Source organism: Pleurodeles waltl, chromosome 7 (genome assembly GCF_031143425.1).
Source record: "Pleurodeles waltl isolate 20211129_DDA chromosome 7, aPleWal1.hap1.20221129, whole genome shotgun sequence".
NCBI classification, from domain to species: Eukaryota; Metazoa; Chordata; class Amphibia; order Caudata; family Salamandridae; genus Pleurodeles; species Pleurodeles waltl.
In genome coordinates, this window is record NC_090446.1 from 489,273,680 (window position 1) to 489,288,060 (window position 14,381).

At 42.3% G+C, this 14,381-nt stretch overlaps 1 protein-coding gene across 1 annotated transcript in view; it reads left to right on the forward strand.

Moving 5' to 3' along the window:
• SPN (sialophorin) overlaps positions 1-7,475 on the forward strand; it is a 31,341-nt gene extending 23,866 nt beyond the window's left edge. The window contains exon 2 of the mRNA XM_069244135.1: positions 77-7,475. Coding sequence (XP_069100236.1) covers positions 570-2,087 — 1,518 coding nt within the window. The 5' untranslated portion in view covers positions 77-569 and the 3' untranslated portion in view covers positions 2,088-7,475. The remainder of the gene's footprint in view (positions 1-76) is intronic.
• Positions 7,476-14,381: the final 6,906 nt, after the last annotated feature.

Sequence of the window (14,381 nt, forward strand, 5' to 3'; positions counted from 1 at the left end):
CTTCCATGACACTTCAAGCGTTGGTATTTTCTACCTGAGGCTGCTAACCCATACTTATTATTTTTTTCTGTTTCAGGCCATTTCAAGTCTTTGATGCGCCAGCAGGAGTTACAAAGTTTGAGTGAAGCAGCAGAAAGACATTCACAGCCTAGTGAATCTTGTCCATCACTTCCCTTGGATACTTAGCATTTCACTTCCTGTGCAGTGTCAAGACCACCTCCTGAAGGCCTTATTGGCTCACTTTTATTGTAACCTGGAGACATCTACCTTTTGGTATTGTTGGCTCCGATCCTGTTCATACTTCGGTGTTCACTGCCCTTCCATTCTGAAGATCACTATCTGTTGTTATGACCAGTCCACATCTTGCGAACACATACTAGTCTCTTGCTCTGTATTGTGGAGCACACGTTTCCTAGGTACGGGGACTTCGCTTCCAATGAAAATCTCAAGGCCATGCCCTGGAAACACCATTAACTTACTTGCCTTGAACTGTCATTATTTGCCAGCCCCGCACTCTTAGGAGCGTGGATCAGAGACAGACACACGTGTTGACCTCAACAGCTGAAAGGATGGTTCTGATAAGCACTAAGAAGAATGCTGAAAGAATGATGGTGCTGCCGCTTTTGCTGGCCATCTTGGCCCACTTTTCTGTGCTTGGGGAGAGTAGTGAAGAAATGGTGTCACTATCTCCTGCAGAAGAAACTACAGAAGCAGAGGAACTAGACACTTCACCCACCATTGTAGGGTTTTCTGATGAAAAAATCAGTTTGAGAAGTACGATATTCCTTTCCACTATGGTAACAGATCAGAAAATTCCCAGCACTGGGCCAGTGAGTCTGGATAGGGCATCCAAGCCACCGGCAAAACCTCAGGTTGTGGCTAATTCCTTAACCACCATCAAGAAAATTGAGGAGGGTACACCAACTCCGAGCTTTCTGAGCACAGGACAAGATCTGTCTACACCACTGTTAACCTCCCCGCTTCCAAAACATGAACCTTCAACGTCCGCACACCATGACATCTTGGCAACCAGTCTCCCATCAGTGACAAATCTCATGTTGAGATTGGCAACCAATGACGGTGGCCTCACCAGAGTGGTTGATGAAACCTCAGATTCCTCTACAAATTCAAGATCATCCTCAGTACTTCTGAGCTCACCAGTCCAGGCCAAGACCAATGGCAGTGATCTCCCTGTTGAGGCTAAAGATGCTCCTAGGAATGTCACATCCACTGTCTCGCTCTCACCTAGTACCCATAAGACTGCAGTGACAATTAAGACGATGGCATATTCAACCAATCAGGGGTCTCATGTTTCGAGCCAGGTTTCAGAGGCAGAAACACATAGCACCTCCATAATCACTGCAGAGCCTCATTTAACCACAAGTGACAGCAGAGCAGGAGTGGGCAATACTACTTCAGCTTCCACATCGAAGAGTGCACCTTCTTCAGCCGGTATAAAAAACCACTGGTACATTGTCATTGCAGTTGTGGCTCTATCCTTGCTGTTGCTTGCTCTCTGCTTCATGTGGAATGTGCATAGAAGAAGAAGCACTGGGTCTACCAGTTTCGAGACAACAAACAAGAAGAAAAGAAAAGGGGGAGAGGATGCCTGGGCTGGGCCAGTCCATATGCCAGAGGATAATGCTATGCCGGTGGACGTTGTGGTGGATGAGCCAGACCCGTCTGGTAAACGATTGACGCTAACTACTTTCTTTAACAAGAGAAAGTCCCAACAGTGCTCAGTTGTCATGAAAGATGTTAATGTCCAGTCAGAGAGGCCAGCCAAGGAGGAGGCAGCACCACTCCTGTCCCAGAGTACCAATGGGCAAATCAAAGGTGGCACCAGTGAACCGCAAGGCAGCGTTGCTACTCCAACAGCTGTGCAGGAACCCACACCCACCACGTGTGTCCAGGCAGCTACTGTACAGCTTCAGGCCAACGGCCAAGTAGTTACTGTTCAGGAGACAGTACTAGCTCCCCCTGTGGATTCTGATGCCCTGCCACCACCTCCGTCACCACCTCCACAAACAGACTTCCCTCCTCCGCCACCTGCATCGGACGCAGAAGGAGCTGGCAGCATGGTCTAGAGCTGTGCATTTCGATTCTCTGTCCCAGGGAGACTATATCAGAGGTGGTGGGTTAGGGACACATCACAGCCTTGCTCTACAACCTCATCCTGTGGTTCTTAAGGCGCCCGGAATGTCTGTCGCTCTTGAACAACTTCCCCCCTAGATTCCAGTCCCGCAGCCTCATTTACCACAGGGCGGCCGAGAGCTCTTCAATTGAGGACACGTCCAGAAAAGTCCTTATTTTCAAGTGTTATGGACACAGGCTACTTTGCGTCTAGAAAGGACTTTTGCAGAGAATCGCATACCTGTCAGTTGCTGCACCACCACCCCTTTATTCAAAAAAGTTGTCCTCGGACTTCCACCAGCAGTTTACTTTTGGCCAAGATTTCACACGTCCTCCCCAGAAAACAGTAATTGATTTCAGTTGCAATGGCGTCCTAAATATGTCAATGTTCCAAGAAATGCCACCGTGGGTGGTCGTCAGTAACTTGACAGTTTGCACAGCAATACAGAACGAAAAGGGCAAGTTGTTCGCACATGACCCCTAACCGTCAAAACTAACTCTCTGCCAAAAGAGTCCCCAGGTACACCTTAAATTTCAGTGCTAGGGCATATAGTCCACCATGCACTTCTATTATTTTTTTTAATAATTAGAAAAACATCGATTCCGTTTGCGGGGTGAAAAACCTATAAATCTATTCCTCATTTTAAGTGATAATGAGATAATTAAAAAACAGGAATATACTTGGGCTGAAATCCAAACAGATCTTAGGCCAAAATGCAATTGTCAACTCAAGTCTTTTTGAACGCTGTATGAACTCACTCTTGGGCAAGCCCCAACTCCCCTTACTTGGGCGTAGAATTTATTAAATCTCTCTGTTGCTGGTGAAAATGTGCTGAGCGATGGCAAAGTATGTTTTCAGAGCAGGTGACTCAATGTCACCAGGCCCCCACGTTTCTAATACTCAATCTTTAATCAGAAGTGCATGCTGGGATTTGTGGTCTGTTTCACTATTAGTAAGCCAATTTGACCAAGGTACCAATTTAATATGGTAGATGATTAATAACTTGTTTAGGGCATGCAGAATAGGAAATTAAATTAATTAATGAACGTGCGATATTTCAAGAGCAACTGATTAATATTAAACCTCTGATCTTTTTTTCAATATTCCCAAAAAATAATCAGAATAAAATATATAGACTGCGATAAAAAATGCATAAACCACATATATAATTGACCCATCTAAAATAATGTTAGCAGATAGTTACAAAACATCAACACATTATGTAAAATATCATTACATATTATTTGGATAGATTAAAAGGGGAAAAGCAGAAAGTAAAGAAAAAAAGTAGAGTTAGAAAAGAGGCAGCAAAATTAGAAAAGGCAAAATGTGAATATGTCATCATTGTATCATCTCGTCAAATAACACCATTCATAAAATAGTAATGTAACGAGTAAAATGAGGAAGAACTATAAATACGGAGAAATGCATGCAGGGAGTTACATTCCTGTTCAAGTATTGATATTTATATTTCTGGCTATATTTCAAGTGTCACCGGATAATGTGTTTTTAAGGAAATCCTAATACTGAAAAAGCGAAGCCATCATGACATGGAGCTATCTAGTCATTCAAAGTGTGTTCTCATTTTGTTCTGAAAGTTGTTTTCAAACACAGTGATACTTTCTGAGGGGGAAGGGTAGGGCTATGATAAACATGGGGAGTTAGATATTTCTAGCCCACACTTCCTCACCATCATCCCCCAAAATCATTTCCCCATCTCTAATAGGTGTGTAGGACGCCCAGGAAGTGACATGCCGGTGCCCTTAATAGGTCAATAGGACTACCTGGCTGTCAGAAGCCCAGGTTTGTCTAAAACTAGCTCAGTTTTCCTATAGACGTGCTTGATTCTGGCCATAGGCTGTGGCTGCCTTTTTTTGTAGTTTTGCCCAACCGCCTCAGCAGGCTCCAGTAAGATGCAGACCAGCCACTTCCTGTTTTGATTTCTATCAAACCTGATTTCCTGGGCGTGTGCCTACGTGGTTAAATAGCTAATTTTCTCCACTGTGTGCCTCCCTTAAAGTTTCTCTTGTTCTTTTATGCCTTAACTGTCATGTTGAATAATGACTTTGGTCCTTTTTTAGTGTTTAGCAGATGGGCTAGTCCATCAAAACATGACGGATATCTATACTGCCAAAAAACAGTGTTGCATGCTATAATGCACTTGCAATATGGTGGATGGGATATCCGCCACATTTGTGACAGATGATCTTGTCCGCCTTATTGTCCTTCAGGTCCTTTATCATGAATCACCTTAGGATCCTTTTTCACTTCTTCCATTCCTCTGTCTGTTGCTCTGTCCACTCCTTCCTGCAACTTCAGCGTTATGGACCAGTTCACAGCTCCTGTCATTCGTTCATATGCTGTACCATCTACCCTTGCAACTCCCTTCTCTTCTTCTTACTGCCCTCAGACTCCTGTATGTATATGTCAGTATTTGTAAAGCACACCCTTGGTTAGATAGGAGGGGATGGTGTCCTGAGATACAATTTAATTTTGTTTTCAATTGGGTAGAATGTTCACCCTTTTAAGCACCTGCGAGCACCTGCTGCTACTCCTCCATTCCCCTTTCCACCTACCTTCACACCTCATGCATCTCTCATGCATCTCAATCTCACCTTTCCTCAACATCCACACAGTTCCGTCTTTTGCCTGTCACCTCTTCCCTCCCTGCATGCCTGTCGCTCTCCTTCTACATATATGGTATGCAGATTTGTAATGCACATTTTTACCCGGGAGGGTATCCTGGAGCTGAGCAGTGTGAATCTAGACAAGCCTAGGACCTACTGTGATTACTCCAAAACCCAGGTCTTCAGCTTCTTGTGGAATTCAAGAAGAGAGGGAGAGGTTCAGCTGTATAGCTGCAGGTTGTTGCATACATTATAGGGCTAAGTAGGAGAAGACTCGACTGACAGATCTGGTTTTCAGAATGCATGAGATTTGTGCAAGTAGAAGTCCAGCCAAACGGAGGTGTCTGGAAGGTTTGTGAAAACAGGTTCACTATTTGATGTATTTTGAGATAGAGGTATATCGTGCTTTGAAAGTGGAGGTGAGGCTCTTTTGTATATGGTTAGCCATTGTAGCTCCTTGAGGTGAGGCGAGATGTGTGTATGGCATGGGAGGTTGAGAGTGATTCTGGACAACCATTCTGAATGGTCTGCAGCCTCATGGCGAGTTTTTTGTTGATCTAAGAGTAGAGAATGTTCCCATAATCCAGCATGCTGGTGACTAGGATGTGGGTGATGGTTTTCCAGGTGTTGGTTTGGAGCCATTGGAATATCTTTCTTAGCATTTTCAGGGTGTGGAAGCATGAGAGAGAGAGACGGTGTTGACTTAAGCATTTATGTTGAATTTGCAGTTGATGATCCTGAGGTTTTTCGTGTGGATGATGAGCTGGGTGTTGGTCTTAACATGCTCAGCCACCGAGTGGAGTCCTAAAGATCACAGCGTCTGTCTTGTTGATGTACAGCTTCAGGCAGTTGGGCTTCATCCAGTTCTGCAATATTGGGTACGCATGCTGTAAACTTGTCTTGGGTGCTGGCCGTTTTGACCAAGAGGGAAAGTATAAGTTGCAGGTTGGTGGTATATGAATGGACATTGATGTCATGAGAGCGGATGATGCTAGCCAGAGGGATCATGTAAGCATTGAAGAAGGTAAGGTTCAGGGAGGATCCTCCACCAGTCTCTACCAGTCTCTGTGTCTCTTTTCCTCATCTTTCACCCTGATGCTGCATCCCTTCCCTGCTCTTATATTTACTCCGACTTCCTGCACCCTGTTCATCCAGAAATACTTTGCCCTTTGTTGGGCTATACACCCGCCCCCCCCACACCCATGTCTTTACACTTGTCTCCCTCCTCTGCCACTATGTGTTCTTCCCTTCTTCACCCCCCACTGCCTGGCACCCTTTCAATCAACACAGTTACCTCATCTTTAAACGTTTATATGCCCATTCTTCACCACTACCTACTCACAATCATCTGCTTCTCTTTCACTCTCTCTCTCCATCTGCCTTTACCCTGCCTCCTCATTTCTTTCTCCACCATATCAGTCCTTACACCACTTAATGTATATCATCTGCACAAAACCTGCATCCATCCTCTTACTCTCTACTTCTGCACCTACCTGCAGCAACACATCCCTTCATGCTTATCTTCTTCTTCTCTTGCTCTTTACATCCTTCTTCCTGCATACACCCCCCACGCTTATCTCCTGACTCCGTCGCACTCCCCCCACCAAGCCACTTCCACTTCCATCAGCATAGCTCCTAGACCATATCCCTTTCCTTTGATAGTGGTCTGCTTGTTAAACAATGCATCACTCTACAACATCAGGAACCAGTGTTGTTGCCTCTAAGAGACTCATTTTGTTTCCTCATATGACCATTTTCTTTTTCTGTCCATTCATAGTAGCTTGCCAGGACTGTTATACATGTCCTGGGGTCTTTTCAAAATCCTTAATGGACAATGGTTGTTCAGAGCCTCCAAAGACCAGCTTGCCTTCCCTTCCCCCATGTGATATTGGTGACCATGCGAGGGGCTCTGATATCGTGTGACATAATGTGGCACCGTGTGAGTTGGCAGGTCTGACAGTGGAGCCTACTCTGGCAATTGGTGTGTTTTAAGCTATTAAATACACTTTAGTGAATATTCTATAATAGGTAAAATAGCATAACGTGCCTTAGCCATGAAAGTTTTTTCTTTAACATTTATCTATTTTTAAATTGAATAACTATTGTGCTTGTTGTTTACAGCTCGGTCAGATAAGAATATAGTTACAGTTACTTTTTACAGTTTGTTAATATACACTTTTTGATAATAAACAGTGCATTTTATTTAGCAGTCACTTTGCTTGTTGTCCATCAGTCTCCCTAGCTATCACCTTCTTAACATTTCGTATATCACATATAATAATCAGCCGTTTTTGTTATTGGTAAGATTTCACATTTCAATTCATTTTAATTTTCATCGTTCTCTGAATCTGCTGGATTTAGACAGAAACTGTAAAATGTTTCACTACCCATAGGTTGAAAACACAAACTTCCACATTTATATTCTGTATTGTCACTTTTAACACCTTGTAGGTTTTGTTTACTTATAATACATGGAAGCCTGCGATCCTTGTATAAAATCCTGTTGGTATTCTCGCTGCATTTTATCACAAATCCTGAAATAGTATCTTGACATAAACCGTTTTTAAATTGCTGTTGCAACAATTTTTCTGTTTCCATTTGAGTTTGATTGCATACTTTTTCATTCAAATAAACATTGAACCAAAAATGTAAGCTTTTTGGGAGGAGGAAAATGATGTCACTATATATTTTAATTAATAAAATATACTCTTGAGTACTTTAAAAATAAATTGCAAGTCACTTCAGATTCACACACCCTTCTAAAGGAACCTGGCCTTTGGCCTCATTTCTGAGCTCATTTCTCTATGTGATCACACAACTCCTCAGTGGCTTGCAGTCTCCTTATAATGTATGGTAGGTGGTACTTTATTCAACATATGCTTGAAAGGGATATTGAAGGGCATTTAACACATTGCTCACCAAAATCTACAAACAGATGGAGAATAGCCCTATTTCACTTCCACAGTGTTGCCCATTTTTGATGAAGAATGTCAGCAGCACAGCTTCCTTACTGCAAAACCAGAAAGCTACACAGCTCATTGACAGGTCACAAGGTGTACTACGCACGTCGACATGCAAAGTGCAGTGCGACTGAAACAATGCAATTCTGCAACACTTTCTACAGAAATATGGTTTTGCCACATTTAGCACAAAATCCATTATCTGCTGCATAATATGCAGATTTTAATTAAAAATGCTATTTCCAACTCAAACGGATCAAAATGTACTAAGAACGCTGAAACAAGTGTTGCTGCTCCGCAGGTGAAGACCCTTCGCTTAGGTTGACTGGTCACCTTTAACCTGGTTATTCCTGCATTTGGGTATTAAAGTGGTAGTAGTGAGGCGAAACCTTTGCTCAGCCAGTGTTGACGTGTACACATGTAAAAATAATGAAGTAATGCTCCGATAAAAAGTGTTGTATTACGCCTCATAATTTGCCTATTATTGGCACATAATGTAGTCAACCTACCTCATAATTTGGTCTTCTTTCCATAACTCCAATGGCCATTGGGGAGTATGGTTTCAAGGAGACTATGGCATAGAAATGTGGGTGGCAATTCCCTGTCACACCCATTGCTTGGAAATTGATACACATTGTAGATGGGGCATGAGCAATTCTTGAGTGTGACGTTTCACGAAAAGCACTGATGTTTTGATGGGTTTGAGCATAATTGGCCAGTGCATCACAAAAACCTGAAGGGCACTGATACCTTTCACCAAGATCCAATCTTTCACCTCAATATTTCGAAGGATTTGAGCAGCACGACCCTGTTCCACAGGAACATGGGCTCTAATTCGCTAAAATAGAGAAAATAAAGGCACTGACTGGCAATTCACAAATATTTTTGAATTCATTTCAGCCACTATTTACTTAGGTCACATGCCAGTCAAGTTTTTAATAATTTAAGCTTTTTGGCCCGACTTTTTTGAGTTTTTAAGCCAGACTTCCTAAATATGAGGTGTATGTCCAAACGTGGATCCTGTGCTTACTGTGCTCTTGGGCACATGCTGCACCTCACTGATAAGGCCCAAAAAGGCAGAACTCGGTCTGTGGTTTCTTGTATTATTGCCTAGAGTGGACCAGTCCTTGCAGTTTCGGCTGAACTGTTCCTATTGCAAAAGGACAAAGTCTGATCTCTGTTTGGAGTGACATACAGGGCGAACAAAGATTGACTGGATTATGGCCATGAGTAGTTACCACCGACTAAGATGAATTCAGCTGTTCCACCTATCACTTTTTGATTTTTTTTCAAGACAGGTCACACACACTGTTTGCTAGAGTACAAAGTACCGGTTCCTATCACTCTGAAATTGCACCAGCACCTGTCCTCTCACTGCCTTCAAAAAGTATCTTACCTGGGAATCGCCCTGTATTTTTGCTCAAGGATGACATTTTTTTGGTCCAGAGTTATTTAGTAACAAATTAGTCCAATCGAGATAAGTCAAGTACCTTACACTTTTCGCTTCAATTTGGATGACATTGTGTCTCTGGGACCGTGTGCCAGACCAGGGGATACTGGTGCTGTCAAATAGCTGATGTTTTATTTACAGTCTTATGCATTGTTGTGTACTGCATTCAAGATGTCTTTACATTGAGCATAAGTAATGCCGTGTGTGGGCCCCATGTACAATGCATGTGAGCCCTGTCACATGATACACAAGGAAGTTACATGAGACACAGCCAATTAGATGCACGCACATACACTAAGACCTAGAATTTGAAAAATATTCCAGAGAAACCATTCATCTAGGCCTCAAACTTGGTACACCACATGCACCCCTTTAACAATATGGCGGTTGATGCACCGAAGCACCTGGGCGCACCTTGAGATATAAAATCGTGGCTTTCATGAATTGCCAGTGCCTGCAAACTTCAAGCAACAAGATCAGCTCAAAATCAAGCTACTGGATAAATGAGGGATCAAATATGAAACAATCAAGGGCCCAGCAGTCATGTCAGTAGGGAGCATGAAACTACTGAATAAAGGTTCCCAAACAAGATAACACTACAACAAACCTAAATAAATGAGGTTATAGATTCAGGTGGGGCTTCAAATCACCAACCTCTGGTATTCAAGGCAAAGTGAGAAGGGTAAGAGTAAGAACCCAGCTCAAAATAGTTCTCTGACAATATTTTAGCATGAGATGAAAAAACCTCCACATTTCCCAAAAATGGAACAATGAGAAAATTAGCCTGATATGTAAATCTAGATCTAACGCCAACTTATTCGTGCAAACGCTTCATTTTGCTCTCTGGCTGGTGCCCCTAATAGTGAAATATGAAAATATACATTTCAAGGAGGTCACAAAATCTCCTGACGCAATATTATTAACACAGTAATATTAAGACAATTTCACCTACTTTCATCCTACTGCATTTTTCGCCGTGTTACTCATTATTGTAAATAAAGACTCCGTTCACATTTGAAAAAGATACCAGATCACTTTTGGTCTCGTAAATCAAACCAATCTTGTGTTGCACGTCAGTACATATAGGTAGGTATATTTTACTATTCCTAACTTTACTTCTACATTACTTATTGGAATTACAGGGTCCTTGGACAAAGCTGCAATCAAAGCAGGAATGTAATGACGTTATGATGAAGGCAATAAACAGGGGCAAAACTATTTTGCCTAATAAAGAAAAGGTTCCCTCTTTTTTAATTTAACTCTCACAGAAAGGCTTGCCATATGTCCTAAATACATTTGAATGCAATTGATGTCCTGTCCTATAAGCTAGCAGAATAGCTACTCTCCTACAACAAAGCTGTCTGCAATCTGCATTCTCAAGCTGTCCTGGATAATAAATTACCAACACATGTTTTAGAAGTGTAACAAATTATAAGCTTGGATGACAGTCATTATGGACTCCCACAATGGAATGCATTTTGGAATAAAAGGTAAATAAGTAAGTAAATGAAATAAAAGAAAAAAGTATGCTTTTCCACTTGTGCAGTTGAAAACTCGGTGACTTGCAAACATACAGGGTTCTCCACTGAAAAGAGGTTGTTGTAAAAAAAAACATTTTGAGACTCAAAAACGTCTTTCCAATTCGCAAAAGACATTCTGTGACTCCCTGTGAATTGCACTTAAGAGAGGGTATGAGGGGGGAGCTCCTCGTAATGGCGACTGGCCAAGACATGGATCAACAGTTTGTGAAAGTAGTTACGGTTGCAAACCATTGATCAGATACTGACACCCAATTTGGGTGGTATCTGATTCGCAAAGTTGAAGCTTTGAGGAGTCTCTGGGGGTGCAAAGAGTGGTTCATAGGGACAATACAAGCTTGCCCTGATGTCTTCCGAAATGGAAACTTAAAAACAGAAGCAGCACCTGTTCTTTTGTGGGAAAAGGTCTGTTAGGAAAATAAATTAGAGAATGCAAACTCAAGGATAGAGTTCTGCTGCCCATCTGCTGCCCAGTCGTGAGGAATCAAAAATAGTGTTGGGTTGTGCTTTGTAATCTGTGACTTGTAGTCCTGTTTATGCCATTATGAAATCAGTACTACCAGTCCCAGAAAGCAAAGCAAAACCCTACACCAGATGAGCTTCTCATTCATGAGCCGAGGAAACCTGAGAGCACAGAGATAAGAGAAAGAAAGTTGTATGAAAGGGTGGAATAAGGTAGAGATGGGATAAGAAAGAGGACGTTGTATAGAACAAGACAGGAAAGAGGAAATTGGGGTGATAGAAATCGAGATGTGTAAATGTTTGTGGGGGATAAGCCAATGAAAAGTGGGAATGAAGAAGACTTAGGAGAGTATCAGAAGACAGAGAAATGTGTTATGCCAATAAAAGGCACCAGGCAGGAAGGTCAAGGGAGAGGACATGTAAGATGTAGAAAGAGAGGTGTGAACAAATGAAGAAAGGGGAATGTACGAGGAGCACACATTCAAGAAGAGGAAAGAGAATGAATCTTAGAAAAGAGACCTAGAAAGAATTTTTTAGAAAGAGTGGACAGGGTGTAACACCGGAGAGATGGGGCAAATCTTGCAGAAGTTAATACTAGTGAGATATCTGGGTCACCAAATGGTTTAAGTGGCATGCAATGGACTCATGGGGCACTATTGGTAGAAGTGTTGGAAAGATGTTCATCTTTGCCCTAGGTGGTGGCAGGGGCACAGGTCCTAGGTGGTAGAAAGGGAAATAGAAGTAGGAGAGAAGAGGAAGAAAGGGAGGAGCTGCGTGGGTGATGGAGGGGCTCAGAGTGTGGAAAGTCAGAAGAGAGTGACAGAGTAATTGTAATTGAACAGATAATTGCAAGAGAGGCAGGAGTGAACACCAAATGTGAAGGAGATAAGGGTAAGAGAAGAGATTGGAAATATAAACTAAGGTGAAACAAGACCAACAATTTCATTCACTCATCGACCCATGCACTCATCTGAGCGTATTAGATCCCTGCTCCTGTACCTAGGTGTAGCTACGTGCCACTCTTACCTTAGTAATATATGTTCTGTGAGGAATGGAGCTTGCAGTACTACTGTTCTGAAGGGAATAGATGCTTACATGACTGCTGCCTTCTGTATGTGATGGACGCTTGTTTTGCTCCTGCCATGCTTCACCTGTTCAGGAAGAAATAAAGCTTGCACAGCTGCTTCACAATTTGAGCCTGTAATTTAAGGGGTGAAACTTGCTTTCCTCTGCCTGAACCGTGCTAACTTTTGGGAGAGGGAACTGCTGTTGCCCAAACTGTGCCTTTTCTGTGAGAGAGAGAACACTAAATGCCGCTGCTCTGCTGTACTTGTTCTTTGAAGATAGTGGTTGTTCGGTGATATTGACCCATCTATACCTTTCTATGAGGGGGAGAAGCTTGTACTGTGGATGCTCCCGTTTTACACAGTCTGTGAGGAGGGGAAGCATGCACTGCTTTTACCTGTGTTGTACCTGTTCAGTGAGTCTGTTCTTCTTGCTGCTCTGGTCTGTCTTTTACCTATTCTTCGTGACAAGGATGCTTGCACTGATGTCGCCGATAGGGCACCGTTGTTGTGTGTTAATGAAGCCTGTTATAGAGCTTTTCAAGTACACAAATTGCAAAACCACTGGCACTGTCAATGCATTTTATGAATAAAAGAGTGAATCCTCATAAAATAAAAGATCCCACCTTACTTTTCAACTTGCATGTGAAATAAATAAATTTTTGGAGGGAGCTAAACAATTTCGTAATCAATCAGGACATGTATGCCAAGTAACCCTTTATTATGTATGAAAGCTGCAGCAACTTCCGGCTTTTTGGCAAACATCACTTTATATGTTGGGGTTCTGGCGCACACAATGACATCAGCAAAAGAAGAACTACAAGCTCCAGAATGCAACATGATATTGGGTGAAAAACAAAGATTGGCTCATTGTATCACTTGTCATAGAGCTACTTGTTAGTTTTTGTACTTTTTGAAAAATAAGAGTTAAACAGTTCAGTGGTGGAGAAAGTGGAGATGGCCTTTGTTACTCCAAATGAGTTAGCATTCACACACCACTATAAAGAAAGGAACATGCTAAAATGCCTCTGTCACGCAGAACAATTGCACCCCTTTTGGGATCTGGGTACTACAGTGTTTTGCCGACTGTAACCCCCACTCCTCGTGTGCTCAAGTAGCTATAGTAGCAGTGTGAGGAACCTTGCATTCCTAGCTGGCAAGCTTTCCATGCATGACTAGTTAGGTCAGTCTGGACTTTTAGTCATAATAAAACCAAGTTTACAACCATGGCTCCAAGTCCCAGAATTCTAAGAAAAAAACAAGATTGGCCTCACTATCCAAACATGGACCTGGAAAAATTGGTAGCTATGTGCACTATACTAGTTCAAGACATGTTGCAGGTGCTGTCCAAGCAGGTTTACCAGTGCATTTTGTACTAAAACGTCATCTTTTGATAAAAGTAATGCCTGCTATGGTATTCTAACAGTGCCATAGGCCCTGATACAAGTAAGAAATAAATGGGCCTCTAACCATAGTTTAGGTGCTAAAACACAATCACAACTGGGATCGAGGGCCACCCTCATATCCCCGAGTCATCATCATAAAATCTTCATTTGGTCCAATTAACAACCATAAACGCACATGCTTACACATACACAATAAATAATAAATCAATATATACAAAACAAATGTTAAATCCCACAGCAGTTTTGGTCCCTTCCCAATGCCAATGTAAATAGAACAGGGATACAAATGTAATAACACATCATATATTGATGTTGTCTGACTAAAAAATCGATTAAGTGCCATATCCCCGAGTCTTGGTGCAAATGCACTTGCTGAATTACCGATAACTACGCCCTGACTGAAACTTCCTGTTGTTGGGTTGCTTGCTGTGTCTGTGATCCTTGCGTAGTCATTAGAAAGGCGCATTGGAGTAAGAAGGCCTCCCTCATCCTTCTCCCTCGGTGGCCATGTCCTGATGATCTTTTTTTGGCATGGTGCAGAGTCCACCACCTGTTTTATGCAGCTGGAGGGCATAAGTTGAAGTTATTTTACCGGATATTTCACTCACGAGGGCCCAGATTTAGAAACATGTCAGGGAGCGCAGAGCATCACCCAAAGTTACTGCTCTGCATTGCAAAAGAGGAAGAGGGTAGAAATGCAGCGTATCTACAGAGAATATGGCCTAATTCTTCTCTCTCCC